This window comes from Stegastes partitus, unplaced genomic scaffold, assembly GCF_000690725.1.
Source record: "Stegastes partitus isolate 25-593 unplaced genomic scaffold, Stegastes_partitus-1.0.2 Scaffold209, whole genome shotgun sequence".
NCBI lineage: Eukaryota > Metazoa > Chordata > Actinopteri > Pomacentridae > Stegastes > Stegastes partitus.
This window is the reverse complement of record NW_007577940.1, coordinates 575140-599757: the sequence shown is the minus strand read 5'-3', so window position 1 is coordinate 599757 and position 24618 is coordinate 575140. Positions and strand designations below refer to the sequence as shown.

At 40.2% G+C, this 24618-nt stretch overlaps 1 protein-coding gene across 1 annotated transcript in view; it reads left to right on the top strand.

Annotated features, from left to right (window-relative positions):
* slc4a5b (solute carrier family 4 member 5b) overlaps nt 1-24618 on the top strand; it is a 52914-nt gene that overhangs the window by 12876 nt on the left and 15420 nt on the right. The window contains exons 7-20 of the mRNA XM_008280776.1: nt 506-661; nt 2500-2555; nt 9451-9608; nt 9689-9776; nt 9868-10022; nt 10819-10944; nt 14905-15079; nt 15172-15305; nt 15391-15575; nt 15706-15792; nt 20809-20987; nt 22025-22138; nt 22412-22525; nt 23410-23571. Coding sequence (XP_008278998.1) covers nt 506-661; nt 2500-2555; nt 9451-9608; nt 9689-9776; nt 9868-10022; nt 10819-10944; nt 14905-15079; nt 15172-15305; nt 15391-15575; nt 15706-15792; nt 20809-20987; nt 22025-22138; nt 22412-22525; nt 23410-23571 — 1889 coding nt within the window. The remainder of the gene's footprint in view (nt 1-505; nt 662-2499; nt 2556-9450; nt 9609-9688; nt 9777-9867; nt 10023-10818; nt 10945-14904; nt 15080-15171; nt 15306-15390; nt 15576-15705; nt 15793-20808; nt 20988-22024; nt 22139-22411; nt 22526-23409; nt 23572-24618) is intronic.

Sequence of the window (24618 nt, the reverse complement as noted above, 5' to 3'; positions counted from 1 at the left end):
TTGAATTGCAATAAATAACTGGAAAAATTAGGGTGTTCTAAAACTTTTGACCGGTAGTGTACATCAAGTTTTCAAGTAGAAAAACATAATGACTAAGTAAAAGTACAAAGTAAAATAGAAAGAACAAGACATGATAACCTCAAGGAAACAGTTAAAAGAAGGCCTTAACATACAAGAAAGTTTTCAGTAATGTTTGAAGATGATCTAAGATCCGCTGGAAAGAAAGTACTTAATTTATAGCCATAAATCGCAGGCTTGTAAGAAGTTCAAAGATCTGAAAAATGAATGAATGGTTTATTTTGGTTAAAATCTAAAGTACAAAAATTGAATTGTGTGCATTCAGCTGATAAAAAATTGTAATACACACTTGCATGAACATTTTTTCTCACAAAAAAAATATAACAAAATAGTAATATGTAGTTACTTGAGTGTTGTAAATGGTTTGAACCATGCTACATTATCTATATTCATAAAAATGTACTTTGAATGTAAACTTTTACTACAGAGGAGATTGTGGATCGGCAGATAGCGGATGGTCTCATTCCTCCGGATCTGAAGGAGAAGATCATCTTTGTGTTGCTAAGGAAGCACCGTCACCAGACCAAGAAACCAATCCACCGGTCCCTGGCTGACATAGGGAAATCCTCCAATACTGCTACCAGTAAGTATGCGTGCTGTGCATATGCATTTTTCTTCTACCAATCAGCAAAGTCTTTGAACCCTCTAATTACATCCTAATGCTTCCTTTGTTTTCTGCCATCACCACCTGTTTCACCTTTCCTCGTAAAATCACCTCTTCTGTGCTCATCGTTTTCACATCTACTCCTGCTGCTGCTCTGTCAGATCGTAGTCCTCAGGCTAATCTGAGTCGTAGTACTAGTTCAGCTTCTGGGATCCACCGCTCCACAGAAGACCTACGCTCTCGGCAGTCAAGCAGCCTTGGCCGCCTGCGTGAGTCTCAACACACCACACAAACATACAGCACACACAGCACAATGTCTTTCAGTTTTCAGTACTAAAAATAAATGTACATAACGGGCATTAACCCTCTGACTCCCAAGCATTTTTTCTTTTTGACTTTTCTTTTTGTCACATTTTTTCTCACTGTTGGCTCATTTTTTACTACAGTATGGAAACGGCACAAACGTGGCTAGGAGTAGAAAGAACTCAAGAATGTATGACAAAGTTACAAATTCTACAAACTCTGCATTTGTCGCACTACCCTGCACATCAACTCTTGAAAGATATTTCACAATGCCGAATGTATCTTCTGTATACCCTTTTTGAGCCACATTGAATTGATTTTATCGATCAGGCATGTTTTATCTTGCTCACAGTCTCTCTTTTCATCTTCTGTTTGTTCTGTGGAAACACTGCCTACAGTTAGTTTGAAAACTCTCTGAATTTTAACCACGAATCAGTCATGGCATCTCAGTTGTGCTGAGCAGCAAAATTTTTTAATGTGTTTTTTTATAGTATCTGGTCAGTGTAAAATGTTTTTTTTTTAATTTTTTTTTTTTAAATGGAACAAGTAAAATATCATGATTTTGATGAAATATCATGATTTTAAGCTTTTTTTCCCCCTGATGAAATAGCACATCAGATATAGTTCAATCAAGAACCAGTAGAAAGCTGAAAATCCGAACATTCTTTTTTTATTTTTTGTACTTTACAGTTTTACAGTTTTTCCTTTTACACATGTTTGTTTTGGGGTTAAGAGGGTTAATTCAAGTACTCAACATACACACAGTTGTGAGGTACTACACCTACCTTTATTCCTGTACATCAGTAGATTTACTTGACAGCTATAGTTTATGAAGTCTCAAGGATACACATTCTGTGTTGTAAGCATTATTTGTTTACAAGAAAACTAGTACCATTACTCAAGTGATAGACATGTGATATCTGCATCGAGTGACATTTTAAACTCTTGATTCTCACTTTCTGAACTTGTGCTTTATTCTCTCTTCTGAATCGACACTGACCCCAGCTAACTCCCAGCTACTGCATGATTTCAACACTTGTGATGGCTTTCTGTGTGTGTGTAAATAAATATACTGTATACTCACCATGAACACATGTTAGGCATAATGTGTGTTTACATTAAAGATTTTGGTCCTATTGTGTGTACCTTTGCTGGATTTTTTTTCTGTTACTCCATCTGGGTAAGGGGGACGATTAGAGGATTTTTTTGGGCTCTGTGAGGTATGTTCGCTCTCTGTTTGATTTTATTTGTTCCCAAATCTGCTTTGAGGAAAGAAAAAAGTCATTAAATCATAATCCTTCAGAGGAACAGCTGGTCATGGGTGAAGTTTTATCCTGCCCTCTCTGTTGCTCTCAGGACGATTTAATTGGATAAAATTTGCATTTTTACTTAGCTCTTACTGTATAAATGTTGTTCTCTGAAGCACTGCTGAAGTGTTTAAATCTGTTATGTTCTTTTTCTTCCTGTTCATTCTAAAAAGACATACCCAAAACATGTGTGTGCTTTATTTCCAGATCATGCTCAAAGCCGAAGCATGAATGATATTTCAGACACACCAAGCACAGATCAGGTAACTTCTATTTTCAGTTTCTTCTCTGTGTGGAACACTGGTTTATTTGTGTGCAACTGTGTGATTGTGTGTGTTGAGTTTTTAAATGCCTGGGTGCCACATTAAATAGGGTCAGGCTGGGTCATTTCCAATAGCGGTGTTGCTACACCACCTCATATTTTGTTTAGACTTCAGTTATTTATTATTTGAACCCATAACTAAGTTCTGCTAAAAAATGAAAAATATATAGAATAAAATAAATTTTAAAAATTACTGAATTTTGAGAATTTTATATGTTTACAGACTTGTAAATGTTTGTATTTATATGTCTCTAACATCAGTAGAATTAAACGTATGTCAGGCCAAGATTTCAGTTTCATGCCATTTTGACAATGATGTGGACTCATTTGAAGGACCACAGAGACTAATGTGCAAAGTTACACACTGCTTCCATGTTGTCTTCATGTTAAAATTTAACAATATATGAGGCTTATTTTGCCCAATGTTTTCATACATACACTGAAAAGGACACTGAACAGAGAAACTGATGATAATTCAACAAACATCACAATAAGGTTCATGTTTATTGAGACACATAATGGCAGGTGCTGTAATAGCAATACCAGTTAACCAGGATACCAATATTTTATTAAAGCAACAAAATAAAACAATGCTAGGTCTGCAACACACTGGTGGAATCTTTGGTTGTTGCTTTTGGTTCAGTGTTCCTCCAGTTCTCCTGTGCTGAGATTAGCAGTTAACTTGGTCCACTTGTAGCGTCCTTGTGACGTTGAATCCTATCAGCCGGCAACTCACCTCAGGTAGTGGCAGACGTCACTACTGTAAGCAGTAGCTTCTTTATGTCAGAGCATTCTGAGTCAGTGTGAAAAATGCACACAATGTTATAATCAACTAATCCACAATTACATTTGTGTGCAACTAATTTAGTCATTGAGTTTAGTCAGCTATGTGGACAATTCATTGCACCACTGCTAACTGCTGAACACAACTAAAGAGGCAGATAGCTTAGCTAAAAGAGAGTGATTATTAAACATAGATTTGCCAGGTGGACACTAGATACCACTCCAAATGAATTATGTTGCTCCAAAACTGCTGAATGTGTGGAATCAAAAATAATCTACAAAAAAAAAAAAAGCTGCTTAACATAAATTACACAAATAAACAAAACAAACAACAAAAAACACAACAACAAAAGGTGTCCAGACAGTCTGGAAGATAGCCTTGAGGCAGGTCCAAATACAGAGTCCAAAAGAAAAGATAAATCCAGCGGGCAGTCTTGAGACTGGTCAAAACAAACTCTAAAACTAAGGACACCGGTTGGGCAGACAGACCGCTCTGGAGGATGGCCTGGAGGTTGGTCGGGCAGACAGGGCTGCTCCGGAGGTCGGCTGCGGAACCACAGAGGTAGTTGAACCGGATGTTGGACTGGAAGCCTGTGGCAACGAAGCCCATTCGGTGGCTGGAGTCGAGGCCGACAACAGACGGGACGGAGACCCTCGGGTCATCGAGCTGGGACCTGGAGACAAAGGAGGTGGGATCCGTCGGGAGGCCGGACTGGAGCCCGCAGACAAAGGAGGCGGGATCCCTCAGGAGGCCGGGCCAGGAGCTGGCAAAGGCGGTGCCTCTCTGCAACAGGGGACGCCAAAGCAGGCCGAGGCTCAGGAGCATAAGAGGCTGGGACATTCTCTTTGCTGGGGGATTGTCAGCAAACTATGGCAGGTGCCAGTACTTTGAGCTGGTGGAGGCAGCGTCAACCCTCTCGAGAACAGGAACAGAGGCGGTGTCGACCTGCTCGGGAACAGGATCAGGACCAGAGGTGGTGTCGACCCGACTGGGAACAGCGACAGGATCAGAGGTGGCGTCGACCCGCCCGGCAACAGGAACCGACTCAGTGGTGGTGTCGACCCACCCGGAGAGGGCCAAGATGCAGGACCGGTGTGGTGGGGGCGGCGGGACCTCTGCAATGCTCGGCAGCGGGACCTCCATAATGCTGGGGAGCAGCGAGGTATGGCGTTGCCGGGAGCCACGCCTCTTCCTGGAACATCTTCCAGGAAGTGGCTCCTTGGAGTCCCAGCGAGCAGGTTCAGGTGGGAAACTGGGTGAGACAGCCTCAAAATTGTCTTGTCCCACGGCTCTATCCAACAAAAATGAGGTCAGCTCATTGACGAAACGCTAATGGGGGTCTCCACCTCGGGAACCTGGCCTTCCACTGGGTGTCTGTTTAATGGCTAGGCGGGTTCCCCAGAAGGAAGTCTTCTGGGCATCAGCAGGGATGGTATCTGGGTGGGCAGGATTTGTGGGGATAGTGGGTGGTGGCAAAACCTGGCTGTTAATCCTCTGGTTAACAGACACAGGGGCTGAAGGTCCTTTGTAGCCAATGGGCTGCAGGCTCATCACACCCAGCCGACATTGAGAGGGCTCAGGATCTGCAGGCCGAAAGCTAGCTGTCTTCAGAGCAGGAACGGAGTTGGCAGGCTGGGAGACAGGGGTGCCAATAAAATCCAAAATGAATTCAGGTAGTGAGCCCCACAGCCAGGGTGTTTGCACTGCTACTTTGTGTGCTAAATCCAGATAAACTTGTCTAAGATGGGTGTCTCCAGCCTCTTTTCAAAGTCTAAAAAGGTGAATGAGGTGATCCAAATACTGGTAAGATTCCTCATCACTAAAGGGGTTTATGGGGGATTCAGGCAATGGGTCGGAGCCAGACTCTGTGTCTGCTGGGGTCAATCTTGGCCAGACCATAGTGTCACGGGGGGAGGGGGTCTGAGAACTCAGGGGAATCCAGGAAAGAGGGAACAAAAATGGAGGAGGCAGACAGACTCGGGGAATCCAGGCTGGAACTGGTGGCAGGAGAAAGCTGGCTGGGGGAATGTAGGCTAGAGACAGACCAGGGACTGGCAGAAACATGTGGGAGGAATGTCTGGCAGGGTGTGGTGGAATGAACAGAGTCTTTATAGGAGCTTTGGTGATTGTGAGCAGGTGAGTCTGGAGTTGCAGCTGTGGGTGATTGTCCTTGATTGTGTGCTGAGATGCATAGGGGCAGAGAGGGAGACAGACAGAGAGTGAGAGACAATCAGACACAAAGAGAGAGGAGGGAGAAGAGAGAGAGAAAAAGAGGGAGACAGGCAAGGGCTGGGGCTAAGGCTGGGGGGTCATGGCATACAATCAAATTTGTGGAACATTTTGTTTCTAAAAAGATGGCCAAAATAGATTTTTTTTTTGGGGGGGGGATTTTATGGAATGATAATAAGAAATGTCAAGAGACTGAAGAATTTTGGAGTTGGCTTTATTGATTGTTCTGATTTGTCTTCTGGAAATTAATGCAAATTATTGAATTTATATAAAATACCTATTTACATATTTAAACAAAATATTTCAGGAAAAGTTTGAATACACTTTAAAGCATACTTATTAAAGTATACTTATTAAAGTATGCTTTAAAGTGTATTACAACTTTTCCTGAAATATTTGTGACAGTGTATATGCCTACGCACAACCAAGACCCGGGACTTGGAAATGAAAACCATATCTCCAGTTTGTAAACCAAAGTTCATGTGAAACTGATTTTCATGTGTGAAACTGGTGGAGTTCCCTTTTAATATCTGGGTCGTCGACACACTTGGTTGTGCGTAGGCATATACACTGTCACTGTGTGATTTGTTATTGATTTGTGGTCTACTGATCGCCTGTTGCCTGTGGGAAAATAATGACAGCTTGCTTCAGTTTACAGAAGGCATAAAGGGATACATTGATTCTTCTTTCGTAGTGTGTGTTTGTGTATGTCACAAAAAAGCGTTTTCAGTGGAAAAAAATGAGTCTTACTTTATGAGAAGTTATACAGAGAACTGATTAATCCCTTTAGTCCAAACAGACTGGCAGTTAGGATGGGAATTTGTTAACTTGCATAGTACCTGCATGTGTATTTGTACTTATGATTGAGTGTGTGTGTGTGTGTGAACATTTCTTTGAGCTTAGCTGAATCACTCCATATAAAGAACAACAGTGAAAAATCTGAGTTTCAGTCATTTGCTTCTCCTTTTGATCTGTCCACAAAATATGGAACAGCCAGTTCAACTGTATTTGTTGTTAAGCAGCAGCACTCATTTGATGTGTGTGTGTGTGTTGTGTGGTTGGTGTGTGACAGTGTCATTGGGGTAAATTTTCTTAACAAGAACTTCAAAGCAAGCAAGAAATCAAGTCATGCATGTGACCCCTGAGTCTGGTGTAACAATTTGTTCACAGAAGCTGGCATGTCCCCCCCAGCTTTCTTTAATCTGACCAGTTTACACAGTAGAACATTACATCATGTCATGCAATGCCCACTGGAGGAGGAAAGAAACAAAAAAAATATACTTAGTAGTACACAGTATCGCAGCAGATTGCCACTGAAACTTTGGAACATTCATTATTAAGAATAACATTGCTGTTATTCTTACTCTAAATTAGTTCATAGTGTGTAAGATTGAATTGACTTGTTTGTGGTTGCTTTGCACCAACAAGTGAAAGAGGACCAGCTGGTAAATTGACTCTGAAAGCAGCATTAACAGATTAGAAAGAGATTTTAATTTAAGTACCCACCACTCCACTGCCACGTGCTTCCTTGTTGAGGGGGAGGAGGAGGAGGAGGAGGAGGAGGAGGAGGAGGACGGGTGCAGCTGAAGAGCCACAGCACTGCGTTATGTGGTTTATACTGTTTGCAGCTGATTGTTTAGGTCATCCTGATGAGAAACTTCCCAGCTGTACATGTGACAGTTCTGGAGAACTCTGAATCAATAATAGCTGTACTTCCATGTAACTATCATATGAATTTGAAAGCAAACTTTTGAAATATTGGCATAAATTAAACAATTTGGCTTATTTCCATTAATTGCTTTGCATGAATGAACTAGTCAGCATAACGTTGTCAGAAAGTGGTGCTGTAGGTTACATGGCTGTAATAAACAGAGTAGAAGAAGTTGGAAACAAAACCAGATGTTTGCCACATTCTGAAAGTCTAAAAATAAAGTAAGAAACAAAATTTTGCCTATCTACAAAAGGAAAATTAAAAGAAATCTTCAGGAATTTGTCTCGGTACAGGAGGTTGAAGTTGTTCTTTCATGTCATCTGTGTCGACCATGTTTCATGCTGCCTGGAGATGAAGGCAACAAAAGAGACTACAGATCAGTTATTTAACTTGAATGTTTGCTATGTCAGAACTTAGTTACAAAATGTGTGTCTATCTCCAATTAAGTGTATTATCTGTTTTTAAAAAGTCAAAAACCACCTCAAGAGGGAGAGCAAAAAGTTTTTTGTTAAAAAAAAAAAAAAAAAGCCAGGTTTTATTGTTGCTATTAACTTTTTCTAATGTGATGCGTCAAATAAGCATAAAATATGTTATGGAAACATGGCTTGCAATGCGTCAAATGTGTATTAAATATGTTATGAATTAGTGTTTGTTAGTATTTGTTAGGAATTAACTCTGTCAAAGAAAAAGATGACGATACCCCTTTTTATTATAGTGTCTTTTTAAAGGGTGGTAACTAATGGCTGTAATGGTTAATAAATCTAATCATAAATACTCAAGGTTTCTAACCTGCTAAAAAAAAACTACTAATAAATAATTTATTAACCATTTGTTACAACTTATTAACAATTCATAAAGGAATAAACAGTTGCAGATTTCACAGCCTGGAAACTTAAAACTTTTTCTGATTGGTGGCTTACATAAATGGTCTATACCAAATTAAATGATTTATTTGGAATTATTAAAGCTTAAAACTTTCAATTTTTAAACTTATAAATAGATAAACCATATAGGTCTGTCAGAACCTTCTGTTAACAGATATGACCTCTTGTTTGTAAGATGGAGAAGATATTTACAGGTTTTCAGTGGCTCTTGGTGGGTGTCTTCACCTTAAGTGAGCATAAAATCTTTTTAGCAATCATTTTGTGGTTTCCAGTTGAGTCTTTCCATGTCAACTCAGCAAGGTGGTTGTTTGATCATCTCAGAATCTGTTGAAAAGTTGCTGGATTGATCTTCGGCATCTGAAACTGACATTTGGCTGAAATTCCAACATTTTCACTTTTTTTTACCCAATAGAAATTTTCAATTTTCAATTGAACAAGATGCAGCTTTCAGATGTCCATATCTCTTGAAGGACATGTCCTACACTCTTCACATTTTCAAGAGATGTTCAAAAGTTTCTGGTGAATGGAGAGAATGCAGTACATTCTGACAGTCAAGACTCTGTTTTTTGCTTAAGATCATCCGAATTCAAGACTTGTTCAAACAAGTTAAATTTGGTCCAAGATCCAGATGGTCCAGATGGTCTAACTGTGAAGCAATGCTGCCCTCCCTAAAATTGTTACTGAAAAGTTCCTGCTGGAAGTTAATGAGAAAGAAATTCTTGACTTGCTTGTGGCATTTGTGCTTTAAACTCCTGAGGGTAATTTTTTTGTACTAAGAGTTTATGAACAGACTCCCACACACTATCCAGTTTGCAAAAAATATGTTCATTCATTCATTCATTCATTCATTCATTCATTCATTCATTCATTCATTCATTCATTCATTCATTCATTCATGATGTTTCGGTGCTCAGTTTGCATCAGGCAAATATATTTTTGCAATCTAGACCATGTGTGGGAGTCTGTTTGAAACTTTTACATATGCTTATCTCTCGGTTACGAACCCATCTCATGAAATAGATGAGCAAAGAGTTCCTTTGCATTTAATTTTTGTCATTTAATGGTACCAGCTACCATGATCTGATTTGCCACTTACATACACATTCAAGCCAGCTGATGATTGCACACAGTAGCAGTAGCTAGAGAAGTTCATCTGCAGTACAGGCTGTCTACCACATGTGATTTCTACTAAAGCTCTCCATCCTTTCTGTTCTCTGTCATCTGTCAGTTGAAGAATAAGTTCATGAAGAAGATTCCTCGTGATGCTGAAGCCTCCAATGTCCTGATCGGTGAAGTGGATTTTCTGGAAAAGCCATTTGTCTCTTTTGTGCGTTTGGCTCAAGCCACAACTCTCGGAGGTCTCACTGAGGTCCCTGTGCCAACCAGGTGGGCGACCCTGATCTCTCCCTTTCAGCTTAACTCTCAGTATTTGTGTATGTGTATACTTTAACCTTTTCTTCGGACAGGTTTCTTTTCATCCTGCTGGGTCCTCACGGTAAAACCAAGTCTTACAATGAGATCGGCAGAGCTATAGCTACTCTTATGGTAGACGATGTGAGTGACTGCTGCCAGCGCATCCCAATAGAATACACCTATACACACAAAAGATGTGTAAGGTTGATTTTATTCCTTTATTTGTCCTCAGCTGTTCAGTGATGTTGCTTATAAAGCAAGAGACCGTGAGGACCTGATTGCAGGTGTTGATGAGTTTCTGGATGAGGTGATTGTCCTTCCTCCAGGCGAATGGGACCCCAAAATACGCATCGAACCTCCCAAGAAGGTTCCATCAGCAGAAATGAGGCAGGTCAAACACAATTCATGTTAGCCACATTTGAGATTAATTGTTAATTGATTAATTGTTAATAACTTAACCAACTAACAGCATATTAACTGATAAGGCAGAAGATGAGGAACATGCATGTCAGAACATGTATTGTAGATCAGCTGTAGTACCTGATTCTTCCACCAGGTGGAGCATCTTGGTGAGTCACAGGTGTGTTTGCTCAACAGCCTTAGGAGCCCAGAAAAAAATATCAGCTATGAGAATGCCTGATATCAAACTGCTGTGAAGAGATGATGTATGATGATGATGATGTTTCAGGTTATTTACTGTGGAAGACTGCAGCTCGTTTGCTGTGTTTAACACTGTGGATTTTGTCAAACCAATTGCTGAACAGTGATTTTAAACCTTGTTCTTTCACTGTTCTGTTCTCTGAGCTGATTTTGACACAACCGTTAAGTGTCACTTGTTTAAACCTGTTGTGTCAGAACATGGAAAATTTTTTACTGATTTGTTAACGTTGGCAACTACCAGTTTAGGTAACATGCTCAAAATTTGAATCCCAAGGCCACGTGCCCACCCTGTTACACATTCCTTACTTTGTTGACATCCATACACAAGACTGTATTATTTGTAAAGCACTTTAGAAACAAGAAACCCAAAGTGTTTTCTTGCAAGAGCTTTAATTAGTATTTTTATAATGGTGATTATTTTTACAATGGAACATTGTGAAAGGGTTCACTCGAGTAGGCCAGTTACATCCAAGAGGTTGCTGAGCTGTGTTAAAACCAGGTTTCTCTGTTATCTTTATCCCAGGAAATCCGTGCTGAACCTGAATGAGCTGGGTCAGATGAACGGCTCAGCTGGTGGGGCAGCTGGAGGAGAAGATGAGGAACTTCCAGCTCCACATGAGCTGGGAGAGGAGCTGAAATTCACTGGGAGGTAAGAGAGAACTTGACTATAGTCTCATTTCATGAAAAATCAATCAGTACCTCCCATCTGACCCCCTCAGAATCAGCTGATATTTTTGTACAACAACTTGAGTATATTTATTGCGGCATGCAAAATTATACTTTCATACTATTGAATTACAAGCCTTTGAAGTACGTAGGGGTGGGCTGAATTTCACACTCTGTTAAAAATTGCAACTAAATTAATTTTACATCATGGTTCCAACTGAGTGGGACAGCAGCTACATTGTTAATCTGTTCAAGGGTAAGGGTGATGCAACTGATAGAGGCAACTACAGGGGCCTGAAGATATCATTGTCTGAAGGTCTTTGAAAGAGTGCTTGACAAAGTGTTCGTAGTCATCGCACAGTTTCAACTTGGGTTAATGCTGGTCAAAGGTACAAGTAACGCCATCTTCATTGTGAGACAGCTCCAGGAAAGGTACTTGGCAAAGGAAAGAAATATACAGTATACTTCGCGTTTGTGGATTTGGAAAAGGCCTTTGATTGTGTGCCCTGAGATGTCTTGTGGTGGGCGATGAGACACGTGGGGATTCCGGAATGGATTGTCAGAACTGTCCAGGCATTGTACTCGCATGCCACTAAAGTCCACATCAACAGCTCTTTCAGTGATGACTTTGATGTAAGAGTTGGTGCACACCAAGGCTCTGTTATCAGCCCATTCCTGTTTGTCATCGTGCTAGAGGCCATGACCCGCGATTTCTCTACTGGAGCGCTCTGGGAGCTACTGTATGCCAACGACCTGGTAATCTCTGCTGAGTCCCTGGATGAACTCACAAACAAATTCCTTCAGTGGAAAAGTGGCTTAGAGGCAAAAGGACTGCGAGTCAACATGAAGAAAACTGAAGTGTGGATATCCAGCCCTCATCTTAACAATTCAATTCAATTCAATTCAATTCAATTCAATGTTATTTGTATAGCGCAGTTTGCAACACAGCGCTTAATAAAGTAAGATATAAACCTGACAAATTTAAACAGAGAAACCAACAATCCAAACTTGCCTCTGGACTTCCTTTGAGCAAGCGGTTGGCAATGGTGGGAAGGAACCAAAACCCCGACTGGAAGGAGGGGGGAAAAAAATGTCCAGCAGAACCAGGCTCAGGGAGGACGGCCATCTGCCTCGACCGGTTAATACCCTAAGAGACTCCGGAAAGCATCCTTGTGGTGTGTACAGGAAAGGCATCGGCCGAATGAAATGAAATGAAATGAAGTGAAAATGAAATGAAATGAAAAATACTTTATTCATCCCAGAAGGGAAATTCAATCCTGTAAAAGCTCACCTTTCTTTTTTTTTTTTTTTTTTTTTTTTTTTAAATCAAAAGAAACTCCATCTACTGTAATGATTGCAAGCACTGGATGCACAAGAGGCGCTCAAACAACTGTGGCAGGCTGTCCGAGGACCCCCTTTTCAGATGCGATCGTTGTCTTGGCAATGTGCACCCTATTGTCAGCAATCAGTGCAGCTAAGTGGCTATTGGCGATCACATGCTCGAAACTGTTGACTCTTTTTGCTATCTTGGAGACAATTTATGTGCTGGCGGTGGCTGTGATCTTGCCACTATCACTAGAACCAGATCGGCCTGGAAGAAATTCAAAGAACTGTTGCCTCGCCTGTCATCAAGGTCCATATTACCCGATGTCCGTGGCCGCGTATACAACACTTATATCTGAAGTACCATGCTGTATGCCTGTGAGTGCTGGCTTCTAAGGAAAGAAGATCTAAGTCGCCTGGAGCGGAATGAGAGATCCATGCTGAGATGGATGTACCACATCGAGTCTGATGTGCACATTAGCTCAAGTGAGGTTTGTATGAAATTAGGCCTTGTTGATCTTCATACAGAGATTCGGTACCGGCATCTAAGATGGTTCAGACACGTCCATCGTAGTACTCAGAGCATCAACAAAATCAGGAACTTGGATGTCACCGGAAAAGGAAAGAGGGGGAGACCCAGGAAAACATGGGAGGAGCTGGTGTCAGGGGCTAGCCCCTGATGATGACCTCGATAGGGATAAATGGCGAATGGAACTGCGAAGCATCCATACATCGTCTTACACACTGCTAGTGTCCCAACAGACGTTAACGGGATAAGTAAATAAGTACGTAAGGTGTCACAATTGAAAGACAAAATCAGGTCATTGTATTGCATAGTTTATTTCTATAACGAACTTTAAGCATCAATATCATGGGATAAGCTGCACCTGTGTAATGTTAATGACAGAGTCATAGAAACAAGCATTGATACCCTGGATGAGTGTTTTGTTTTTTGATAATTCCCCGGAGAAAATTTTAAAAAGTGCATTTTGGCTAATCTTTTGAGGGTCATATTACCATGTGGGATAGGTGGTTGGTTAAAAGAAGTTATAGCAAATGAAAAGTCTAATTTTTTATCTTAACCCTATTCAGGACCCCTGGGGTCTTTTGGACCCCAGGCCATTTGGTTCAGGTGACAAGTATTGTTTTTATTATTTTTGAAGATTTTCTTTTAAATATAAAAAGAGGGACATTTGTCATGGATTTGGAATGAAAAATATGTCAACTTGCAAGAAAATGTATTTAACATAGTCTAAGTCTATAATGAATACCAACAAATATTTTGCACATATCCTTTCTTGAGGTCCAATTGACCCTGAAAGACCTTCTACATATGGCAGCATGAATGTCCTGAATACGGTTAATTTTGATACCAGGCTCATCTTCTAGCCGTGATTCCTTCTATATCAAAACAACAAGATTTTTTCTGCAGATTGTGACACCTGGAGTGGATGTAAAATTGTGTTACTGCTGTTTCTAACAGGGACTGCAAGGTGGCTCGGTGGTTAGCACTGTTGCCTTGCAGCAAGAAGATCACCGGGACGGTGAGGACACCGTGGAGTTTGCATAACTTGATAACTGGAAAGGCAGAAAAGGATATTCTATTTACTAAACAAAAATTCTTTGAATCGGCCAACAAACCAAACCGCCTTTTGGCACGACTGGCAAGGAATGCTCCCGTTAAATCCTTTATCTTGGCTATACAGGATGAGAATGGCCATTCAACCATAAAGAGCCAAAACATTTTGTGTCAAAATTTTATTCAGAACTGTAAAATTTGAATGTGGATAAACTGGCATGGCTTAAAACATCATGGTGTACTCTGCTGAAGTGTGTGATAGGGAATGACATGTGGAATGACATCCTATGATTGCCCTCCAGAATTTCAATATAAAGAATTACATTATAACATCCTTCATAACGTCTACATATCACCAAATATTTACAGTAAATATACAGTAGGAGCTTCACCAAATTATCCCAAATGTAAAAGTCATGCAGGAACTAGATTGCATTGCCTGTGGGAATGCAATACAGTTCAGGTATTCTGGAGGGCAATATGTGCAAACATTAGTGTTGCAATAGGACAAAGTGTCAGCAGATCCACTGCTATGTTTGCTTGGAAGTGTCCCCAACTTTCTTAAACAACACAAGGAGGTGATTCAATCACTATTAATGCTGGCAAGGAAGGCTATTATGGTGAAGTGGGTAGGAGATGACCCTCCTTCTGTTCTTACATGGAAATCTCTCATATCTGAGGTTGTGACTCTTGAAAAATTGGGACATTGCATCAATGGCAGAAATGGAGAAGACCACTGGAACATCTTGGAGTTAAATACAATTTGGAACTGAACTAACTGGACACATGTTTGAAACGGGACATAACAGAAATTTGACTTGTGTATGTGTTTCACTAGATGGATTTTCATACTGCTTGAATGCTGTGCTCCTCCTTTTTCATGTATGGACCAACTTTGTTAACTTGTTAATTTGTGTTCATTCTTTTTGAAAATAAAAAATCTTAAAAAAAAAAGAAAAAGAAATATCTGCTGATTGCTACTGGGACCCTGTACCATGTATCACAGTCATTTTAACTGTGTGCTCTGGCTTGTTGTCATAGGTTTTGTGGTGGTTTATGGCTGGACATCAAAAGGAAGATCCCATGGTATTGCAGTGATATCTATGATGGCTTCCATATCCAGTCCATCTCTGCTGTACTCTTCATCTACCTGGGCTGCATCACCAATGCCATTACCTTTGGAGGACTGCTTGGGGATGCTACTGAAAATTACCAGGTTTTCATGAGGGCAGGAACATCATGAACCAGTCCATAACGGCCAAACTGGCTCTATCTGACGGTTGTATCTATCCCCTCTCTTTCTCTCAGGGGGTGATGGAAAGTTTCCTTGGCACTGCTTTAGCAGGGACTGTCTTCTGTGTGTTTGGCGGACAACCTCTCATCATCCTCAGCTCAACTGGACCCATTCTCATCTTTGAAAAATTGCTTTTCGACTTCAGCAAGTAAGACATAATCACACTAAAGAACACAGTACAAATAATTTAAACATTTGTCATTTCACCTCTGCTTTGTATCTTTGCTTTGCAGGAGCAATGGTATAGATTACATGGAACTGCGTCTGTGGATTGGCCTTCACTCGTGTCTGCAGTGTTTTTTGCTGGTTATCTCAGATGCCAGCTACATCATCAAATACATGACCCGCTTTACAGAGGAGGGTTTCTCCAGCCTCATCTCCTTCATATTTATCTCCGATGCCATCAAGAAGATGGTGGGTAATTTGCTGTAATGTTTGCCTGTCCTTTGCTAGTACCTGCAGCAAATAGGACAGTACTTAAAATACAGTGTCACAGTGTACAGCAAAAAAAAAAATAAAAAAAATCCTGCTTTGTTTTCCACAGTCAGGAGCCTTTAAGTATTACCCAATCAACCGTGGCTTCAAGCCTGATTACATCACTTCTTACAAGTGTGAATGCATTGCTTCAGACCAGGGTGAGTCTTCAAACTTTTTTTTTGTTTTCTGTAAATGCTCTGTTTACTATGGAGTCCCTCAGGGATCACATTAAAATCCGGATCATTAAACAAAAAGATTAATAAACAGTGGGAACAAATTGAAGAACTGTGCACACTGATTGGCAAAGCATGCCTTTAGATTTAACCTATTTTAGCCAACCTGCTGGTGCCAGATACAATGTAATCTGACAGTAGCTACAGTAAGAAACTGACATACTGTGCATGTTGATAATAATTTAGTTTGGTATTTAAAACACTGCTATTGTGCCCCTTTTCAGCAAATTGATGAAAGTCTTACATGGACCTACAGTGGGTCTTTTCATGTTTCAGCTCAAAGATGGTTCATTTCACCATGACTGTATAAGCCCTGGTTTTAGACTTGTTCTATACAGGCTGTTTTAATGTCTGTAGCTTTAAATGCAGCTGAACTGCTGCTGTCCCTGCCCCATTCAGGAAGAAGACTCTCTGTGTCTGCTATTGATTGCAAAAAGAAAACAATTGAGCACATGACAGCTTACAGACATGAATGAGTGTGTGAAACCAGGGGCCTCATTTACCATCAGTGCGTAGAAAAGGTTCTAAATTCTGTCCTATGAATGAAATTTAGAGTGTGCGTAAGTACAAAAAAAATCTGTATTTATCAAACGTGCGTACGGGGGTCGTACGCACATCAGTGTTGATAAATCCTACTTGTTCTTAACCTCCGTCCTCGTGCACGTTGCCTTCAGGAACGCCTCCTACTTGTCAGCGAGGTTGAAGCAAACCAGAAAATATTGTTTGGTGCGTGAAATGTTGGGATAAGCAGCGAAAGAAAAAATATTGCATGGGACAAGATAACCACTGCAGTTATTTCTGTTGGGTCAGAGGAGAGATCGCTGGCAAAAATTTTTAAAAGTGGTTTGACGTTAAGCTCAGTGCCAAAAAACACATCACAGTCCATAAAAGAGAAATGGCTGCAACTGGAGGAGGACAAATTAACACCGAACGTTCACCCAGTGGATAGCCCTGATCACTGCAGATGACATGTTTTAATAACCAAAGTCCAGCTAAAACATTTCCACACTCTGTGACACTCACCAATAGGCCAACCGTCTTCAGCAGCTCCTGCTTGGAGACGCACCCACAGAGCTGTTCTGCTCAGTGAATGAGTCGTGCATTCCTCCAATACTCCAATACTTTCTATTTGTAGTTTCACTGTTCTACCGCTAGATTTTGTGCGTACGCATGGTCAGAGGTGTGCGTATATTCCTAAGTATAATTACAAGTTGATAAATTCCATACTTTGCGTAGGAATGTTCATATGCATGCTCTACGCACATATCTGTGCGTACGCACTGATGATAAATGAGGCCCCTGGACTTTCTTTCACTTATCTCTAAGGACTGAGAGAGAGCTCCTCATTCTGAATGCAGTGGCTGGAAGTAGCTGGCAGTCGGGGGGCAGGATTATATAAGTCTGAGGTTAATCATTGTTGGTTCGTGAGGTGTGAGGTAAAATTTCGGTTAAATTCTCGCTGACTTGTAAAGCTGGGAGGCTCGTTCATTGTGGATGGGCTTGAGGAATGGCAGAAGTAAAAGGTCTTAATGTCTTAACAGATTTCAGTTTACACCTCCACGTTTATAACAACCACAAAACACTCTAAAATATATCTATATATCTATATTTTCACCACGTACAACCTTTAGGTTTTGAGTATCATTTTGCTTGTCCTACAGGTTCTGATATTTAAAGTTAATTGCGTTGTTGTATTTATCTGTACATACAGATTTTCATATATCTTTTTTAACAACATGACCACTTGGGGGCTCTGTAGTTTTCTTATTTTGTGCAGGATTTAGTGGAATCGAGCTGTGAGGTTGAAGATTACAACCAAGTGAATATCCCTTTCCTCACCCTACAGCCCTAAAGCTCAAGATGACAAAATTTTGGCTTGTCCTTAACACCAAGATATTCAATCTAATGTCACAGAGGAGGAAAATACCACAAAATATCCACATTTATGAAGCTCCAATCAGATAATTTAGAGGTGTTATTTTTTCCCCCCATACAAAAAGGATTCTAACCAATCAACATAGTTAGCAATTCTTTTAATGGGTGACAGCTCTAGATTAATAACTGTAGCTCGACACATCAGTAACATATTGACATCTATCTTTGTTAGGCACTATGCACATATTTAAAGTCATACAGTGTCTTACCATCATGGCTCTGATATGGCAATCCATCCATCCATTTTCTATACACCGCTTAATCCTCACTAGGGTCGCGGGGGGGCTGGAGCCTATCCCAGCCGACTTAGGGCGAAGGCAGGGGACACTCTGGACAGGTCGCCAGTCCATCGCAGGGCCACACTTAGAGACAGACAACCAAGCACACTCACATTCACACCTACGGTCAATTTAGAATCACCAATTAACCTCAACATGTTTTTGGACTGTGTGGGAGGAAGCCGGAGAACCCTCTGATATGGCCAGATTTCACATAATCTTGCCTACAGTAGTATAGAAAGATATCTACACTGACAGCAATTTATGGTGTGAAACATGTGAAAAACAATGATTTCATAAAATAAACCTTTTTTTTTTTTGATGTAAACACTAATACAAAAAAAAAATTGCAAGTATCAAACGATGAAAGATCAGGATAGCCAAGACAGTTCTGAGAATAACAAGATACACCATGTGTAGCTAGTCCTTATAATGACCAAGATAAGTGTGTATAGGTAATGAAATTACCATGAAAAAAACTTAGCGTTCATATGGTTAAATAAGTGAGATGCAACACATTAATTTGTGAGGTTTATAGACCTTGGCAGGTGTGTTTCTGAACTTCTGCTTTCAGTCTACATGCTGAGCTCAGCTGACTGTGGAGACCCACACATGAGACTAATATCAGTCCTCTCATCTCATTTTTAGAAAAATAGTAATGAGACATGACATGACCTGAGGGTGGCGCAGTTGGTTAGCACTGTTGCCTCGCAGCAAGACGGTTGCTGGTTCGCGTCCCGGTGGGGGCACCGGAATCTTTCTGCGTGGAGTTTGCATGTTCTCCCCGTGCAGCGTGGGTTCTCTCCGGGTTCTCCAGCTTCCTCCCACACAGTCCAAAAACATTTTGAGGTTAATCGGTGATTCTAAATTGTCCATAGGTGTGAATGTGAGTGTGCTTGGTTGTCTGTCTCTAAGTGTGGCCCTGTGATAGACTGGGGACCTGTCCAGGGTGTCCCCTGCCTTCGCCCTAAGTCAGCTGGGATAGACTCCAGCCTCCCACGACCCTAGTGAGGATAAAGCGGTGTATTGATAGTAATTTGTTTGATCTTAGGGAACTTAATTTAGTTAGCCGCTGCAGAATTTGCCACTTTATTAATATAATTAGGAAATGACTCAGCCTTTGTAACCAACTGCCAGGAAGACATCAGGTGAATTCTGTGTTACTAAAGGAGATGTTTCATTGTCAGTAGAAGCAAATTCTTCGCTCTTTACACTGTGATGATTTTGTGTATCTTCTCTGTTTCTGCCTCATTTTTGGATGCTGCCTGAAAATGTGAGTATGCACTGCAGAGACCCCGGTAGACTCTCAGCTATGCGCTGGAAAGGGTTAGAGCTGATGGAGCTAAGAAACAGGCAGAGAAAAGTGTACTGCAGTCTGACAATCTGATAGTAAGAACGCTATTACCATTTCGACTAAAAAGGGAAGGATTGCAAGTCATGTTATTTATCATTCATTTGTTTTTTTCTGTTTTCATCTCTTCAGCATCTGCGCTGAATGTTTCAGCTCCACTCGGAGATGATAATATGACTCTGCTGGTGAGTGACAATAGACTGAACAGTGTGAGATTAGCACCTCTCTTATGAATCCTTCTTATTACCATTTGTGAAGATAAGTCAGGCTGTATTTGCATCTCAAGTTGTTTGTTTTGAACTGCATTTGATGTGATCTCAGGTCCTGAAGTCTGAGCCACAGAAATCTGGGCCTGTATTTATCAAGCATTTCAGAGTACGAAATTAGTCCCAACTGGTAAATAGTTCTCTAAAGCCTACTTCAAGCGTTTTGTCAGATTTCTTCATATCAGATATGACTTCTCTGCTTCTCGAAGATGGTGTTAATGTTTCTTAAGACAAACATATCAGCAGATAGGCGGAAACTTAACAATAACTGAAGAATTTTACTGTCTGTGCAGGAGGTGATGTCTTGAAGTAGTAGTAAATCAAGCTTTATTTGCTGTTACAGCTCATGGAGAACTTTACACAAAGTTCTTAAAATCAATGCAAAGTGTGTTGAAACTGAACCATTTTAACACAGTGGTGTTTAACAGTCATAAAACGAATTTTCGTCATTGCAGCAACAAAGCAATATTAATTTTAACAAAGGATCATATTTACAAAACCAGCTTCTTTTAAACATGTCAATAACATAAATAATACATTTTAATTGTGACCTAGGGACTGATTATTCGACAAGCATGATAGTGGCATGAATCAAACTATAGTAAACAACTTATATGTTCTATACATCGTCAGTGTTTTCGTTTTGCGAGAGACAAAAGAGAGAACATGGGTGAAGGGAGTCATATGATATTCACTAGATGTGAATTTAGGAACCAGATTGAAAATTGTACCAGCTATCACAATCTCATGAAACGGGGACGTTAAGCTTTCTTTTAAAAGTAGTCATTCACTCCTGACAGTCGATTCCTGAATCAACTATTGATTCTTTAGAATTATTCCAAGATGCTTGATGAATACAGACCAGAAAGTCTTTTCAGTTTTGTATCCAGATGGCCATCAGAGAGCACTGTGGCTCTGTGCTCTGTATTGTTTTTTCTTCTGTTATCGCTGTTCTTTTCTTTCTCTTGTGTCTGCTTTGTCTCCTCTTTGCTACCTGATTTTTCCCTTCTCCGCCATTTTTCCCAATGTCGCAACTTCCCATCCCTTCCATATCCCCTCTTTTCTCGTGTTTTGTCCTCTCTTCTTCTGTTGTCGTAGTTTAACTTGACAGACTTGGACTGGAGTCAGCTGAGTAAGAAAGAGTGTGTGAAATATGGTGGCACTCTGGTGGGGAGCTCCTGTAAGTATGTCCCCGACTTGGCGCTCATGTCCTTCATCCTCTTCTTTGGCACCTACTCCATGACTATTTCTCTCAAGAAGTTCAAGTTCAGCCGCTACTTCCCGACAAAGGTAAGACAGCCGCATGTTCATTCATGTCTGTGGGTGTACATTTTCCTTCCAGGACAATTTGAACGCTCCTGCAGGCCCTCCTAGTCTAAAAACAAGTAAACCTGCATGTGACATGCTGGATTTTGGAAATTTGAAGCAATGTCTCTGAAAACATTTCTTTACAAGACAAGGCTGGTGATATTCCTGAAATGTTGCAACAATGAAATTTACAGTAATCACTCAACATACTTAGCATAACCCAACTATTTGAACAGCTATTGCCATGATATGTCATTCTGAAGTACAACTGTAGTCAGAGTGGCAACTTGGCAGCACTGGAGCTTAAACCTGATCTTATCAATAACCCAGAGCTTCAGGTGTTGAGCCCTGAATACCTACAATGGGCCATTTCTAGAGGAATGGAAGGTGTGATTGCTGCAATCTGCTGTAGCTAGCTTGCAGTTACTAGAGACTGTAGCGTTAAGCTGGAAGAACCTGATACAGAACGTTTAACTCTAAGATTAAAGGTTAGCCTTCTCTACCATCTGAGCCACAGCCACCATAGAATTGGAGTGTGGTTAGCGGTAGAGATGGCACTGTGGCTGCTCACCTGACTTGTGTCATTGTGCATGTTGGTAAACCAGCCTCTTGTCAGTGCTCAGTATTTCCATTCTTTCTCCAGTCAACTTATCACTTTGAAAGTGAGATGCTTTCACTGCAGCAATAGGTGTGTTTCTGATACTTGGTCTTCTTGTGCAGCAGCATTTAGAAACCTAATTAAGATGTACGCATGCAAGAGTGTCCTGCTTTCTGTCAACGGGCAAATGACTTGTACACGTTCTGAAATCAGGATGTGATGTTCTAAACAGGATACATGTGTCCTTGTTCAATAGCAAAAATGTGGAATATCACCAGCTTTTTTTATATAAATCTACCAAATGTCCCTCTGAGCTATCGCCCTTCCTTCTCCTCATCCAGAGCAGCACCCTATAACCTGCATATCTATATGAGAACTTCCTCTCCCATATTTTTTTCTCCTCTCCCTGAATGCTGTCCAGCTCCGTACCCTAGTCAGTGATTTTGCCATCATCCTTTCTATCCTGGTGTTCTGTGGGTTGGATTGCCTGCTGGCGCTCGACACACCCAAACTGCACGTGCCCACTGAGATCAAGGTTCCCTAAACGCCTCTCCCATCTACACAGTTTTCTTATTATATTACCACTGCTGAATACATTCATTTCCTTAATGATTTATACATTTCTAACCAGCTGTTTGATTTTGTGCGGATTTAACAATCAATTTACCATCTCTTCTTTTATATGTTCCTGTTTTGATTCCCTCATGAATGCACCTTTTTTTTCTTTTTTTGGACATATATCTCCTTTTCTTACTGTCATGTCCCACGTCTTTGTTTTTCCTCCCTTTATTTCTGGTTACTCCCATAGCTAAGGAAGCTAATCAGTGATTTTGCCATCTTCATGTCAATCATGGCCTTTGTGGGTCTGGATATGTTGATGGGGTTAGACACGCCCAAACTAATCGTTCCAACAGAGTTCAAGGTATTTGAATTCTCACTAAACTATGTCAGAATATGTGTGTATTTTTACCATATCACCTAAATTTATATCAAATGACTCCTCTTTTGCATGTGCTTATGTGTTTTTTGTCTGCATGCATGAAACAGCTTTGAAGTATTTTCCACTGCTTTTTCACTCCTCTACATTTATCTAATAATTGTAGTTTCTTTTCAGAGTAATTTGACAGTAAAGAAACATTTATAAACTACATATATATATAAATAAAAGTACAGCTTATAATATATGCATAATTAAAAATGAATCTCTAAAACTGTCTCAGAACACTCATATTTTAAGTTAAATGTATTTTCCAAAAAAGACAGAAAGAGACAAAACAGACAACATAATATAAGTAATAGTATAAGTTAACACTAATATATATTGCAGTAATATTATTTAGAATTCTTTTGGCCTCAATAATTGTATAGTGAAAATCTCATTTTGTGACAGCCATAGCGCAAGGTAATTTCATAAAATACTAAAATTTCAAAAGTGAATTCAAATATTTGTAGTAGAATTTTCTTTTTTCTTCTTCCTTCCATGCCCATTAATCACCTCCCACGCCCTCATCTTCAGACACATACATTGGAGAGTCCCAACTTGGACTAAACTAAAGCATCTATATTAATAATCTAAAAATATACTAAATACACTAAGTCACTTTATAATCTCTACGAACATTTTGAATGCCTCTTGCTTAAAGTAATGTTTTTACCCTGTTATATTGCTACTTTCACTTCTGTACTCTTTCCACCCCTGTATGCGAGTATATTTATTGCTCTGTTACACGAGGAGATTTGAAGAACTGATCCCCTGCACACCTTTGCTATGTATTTATTTGTTATTATTGTTTGTGTGCGATGCAGCCAACACGCCCTGACCGTGGCTGGTTGGTGATGCCGTTCGGTAAAAATCCCTGGTGGTGGTATCTGGCAAGCTTTGTTCCCGCTCTCCTCGTCACTATCCTCATCTTCATGGATCAGCAGATCAGCGCTGTCATCGTAAACCGCAAAGAAAACAAACTGAAGGTCTGCAAACACACAAGAGACAAAAGTCAAGTCAAGTCACCGTTATTTATACAATAAGTTTTTTAAAACAGACGTCAAACCAAAGAGATGTTAAGTGTTAAGTGCAAATATTAGTAATAAGACCCTACAATATCTGTTATTTAACAAATGTACCAGTTTATCAGTTTTACAGACGTAGCTAACAGCTTAGCATGCAGCTGTTGCACCTATTGCAGCGTTCCTCTCATGTGGGAGGGAAGCTAATGATGGGAAAGATTCCCATTTTTACGACTTGCTCCATTGTGTGACTGCTTTTGATTGCAGCTGTCGGTCTTCCTCTGCTGTTGCTTACATTGACATACATTGGATTACACAAAAACTATCAAGCTGAGTTTCATGAAACTCGGTAGAGTGGTAGAGAAAATGAAGAACCCATTAAATTATACTGCAAATCCAGATCACTTCATTTAAAATATCAAGATATTGCGCTGGCCTTGGTGGAAGACTGTGCTTTCCAAGGGCCCTTCTGGTTACTGAAGACTGACATTGACTCAAAGTGCTCTCCTTTTGAGATAAAAGATTAAAATGACAAATTTAAATGACAAAAAGATGTAAAAAGTACAAAGTATCTCATCTCATCTCTAATCTCAGGGCACAGACAACATTAAGGAGAATCTTACAAAATTTTGAGAGACTCCCTTTGACAGATTCTCTTTGACCAGCACTTATTAACAATGGTGACAGAGTAATGTTTAATAAATACACATTAATAAAGATGCTGAACTGACTGCTACGACTGGCCCAAAACAGGATGTCCTCAACACCAATCAACTGCATTTAACCAATAAAGTAGCAATAAGGATAGTTTTGTTTTGCAGGGAAATTGAAACACAAGCCTAGAGTTTAACTTATAAAAATTTATTGTAATTTCAATAGTTAAAGTGGTTATTGTGGCGAATGAAGGCATTTGGCAGCTCTACATGCCACAGTAGGCTAAGACGTGAGGGTTTAAACACTGATGACGCGCAGACCAAACATTTGCATACGTCACGGACATTTATTGTGGAG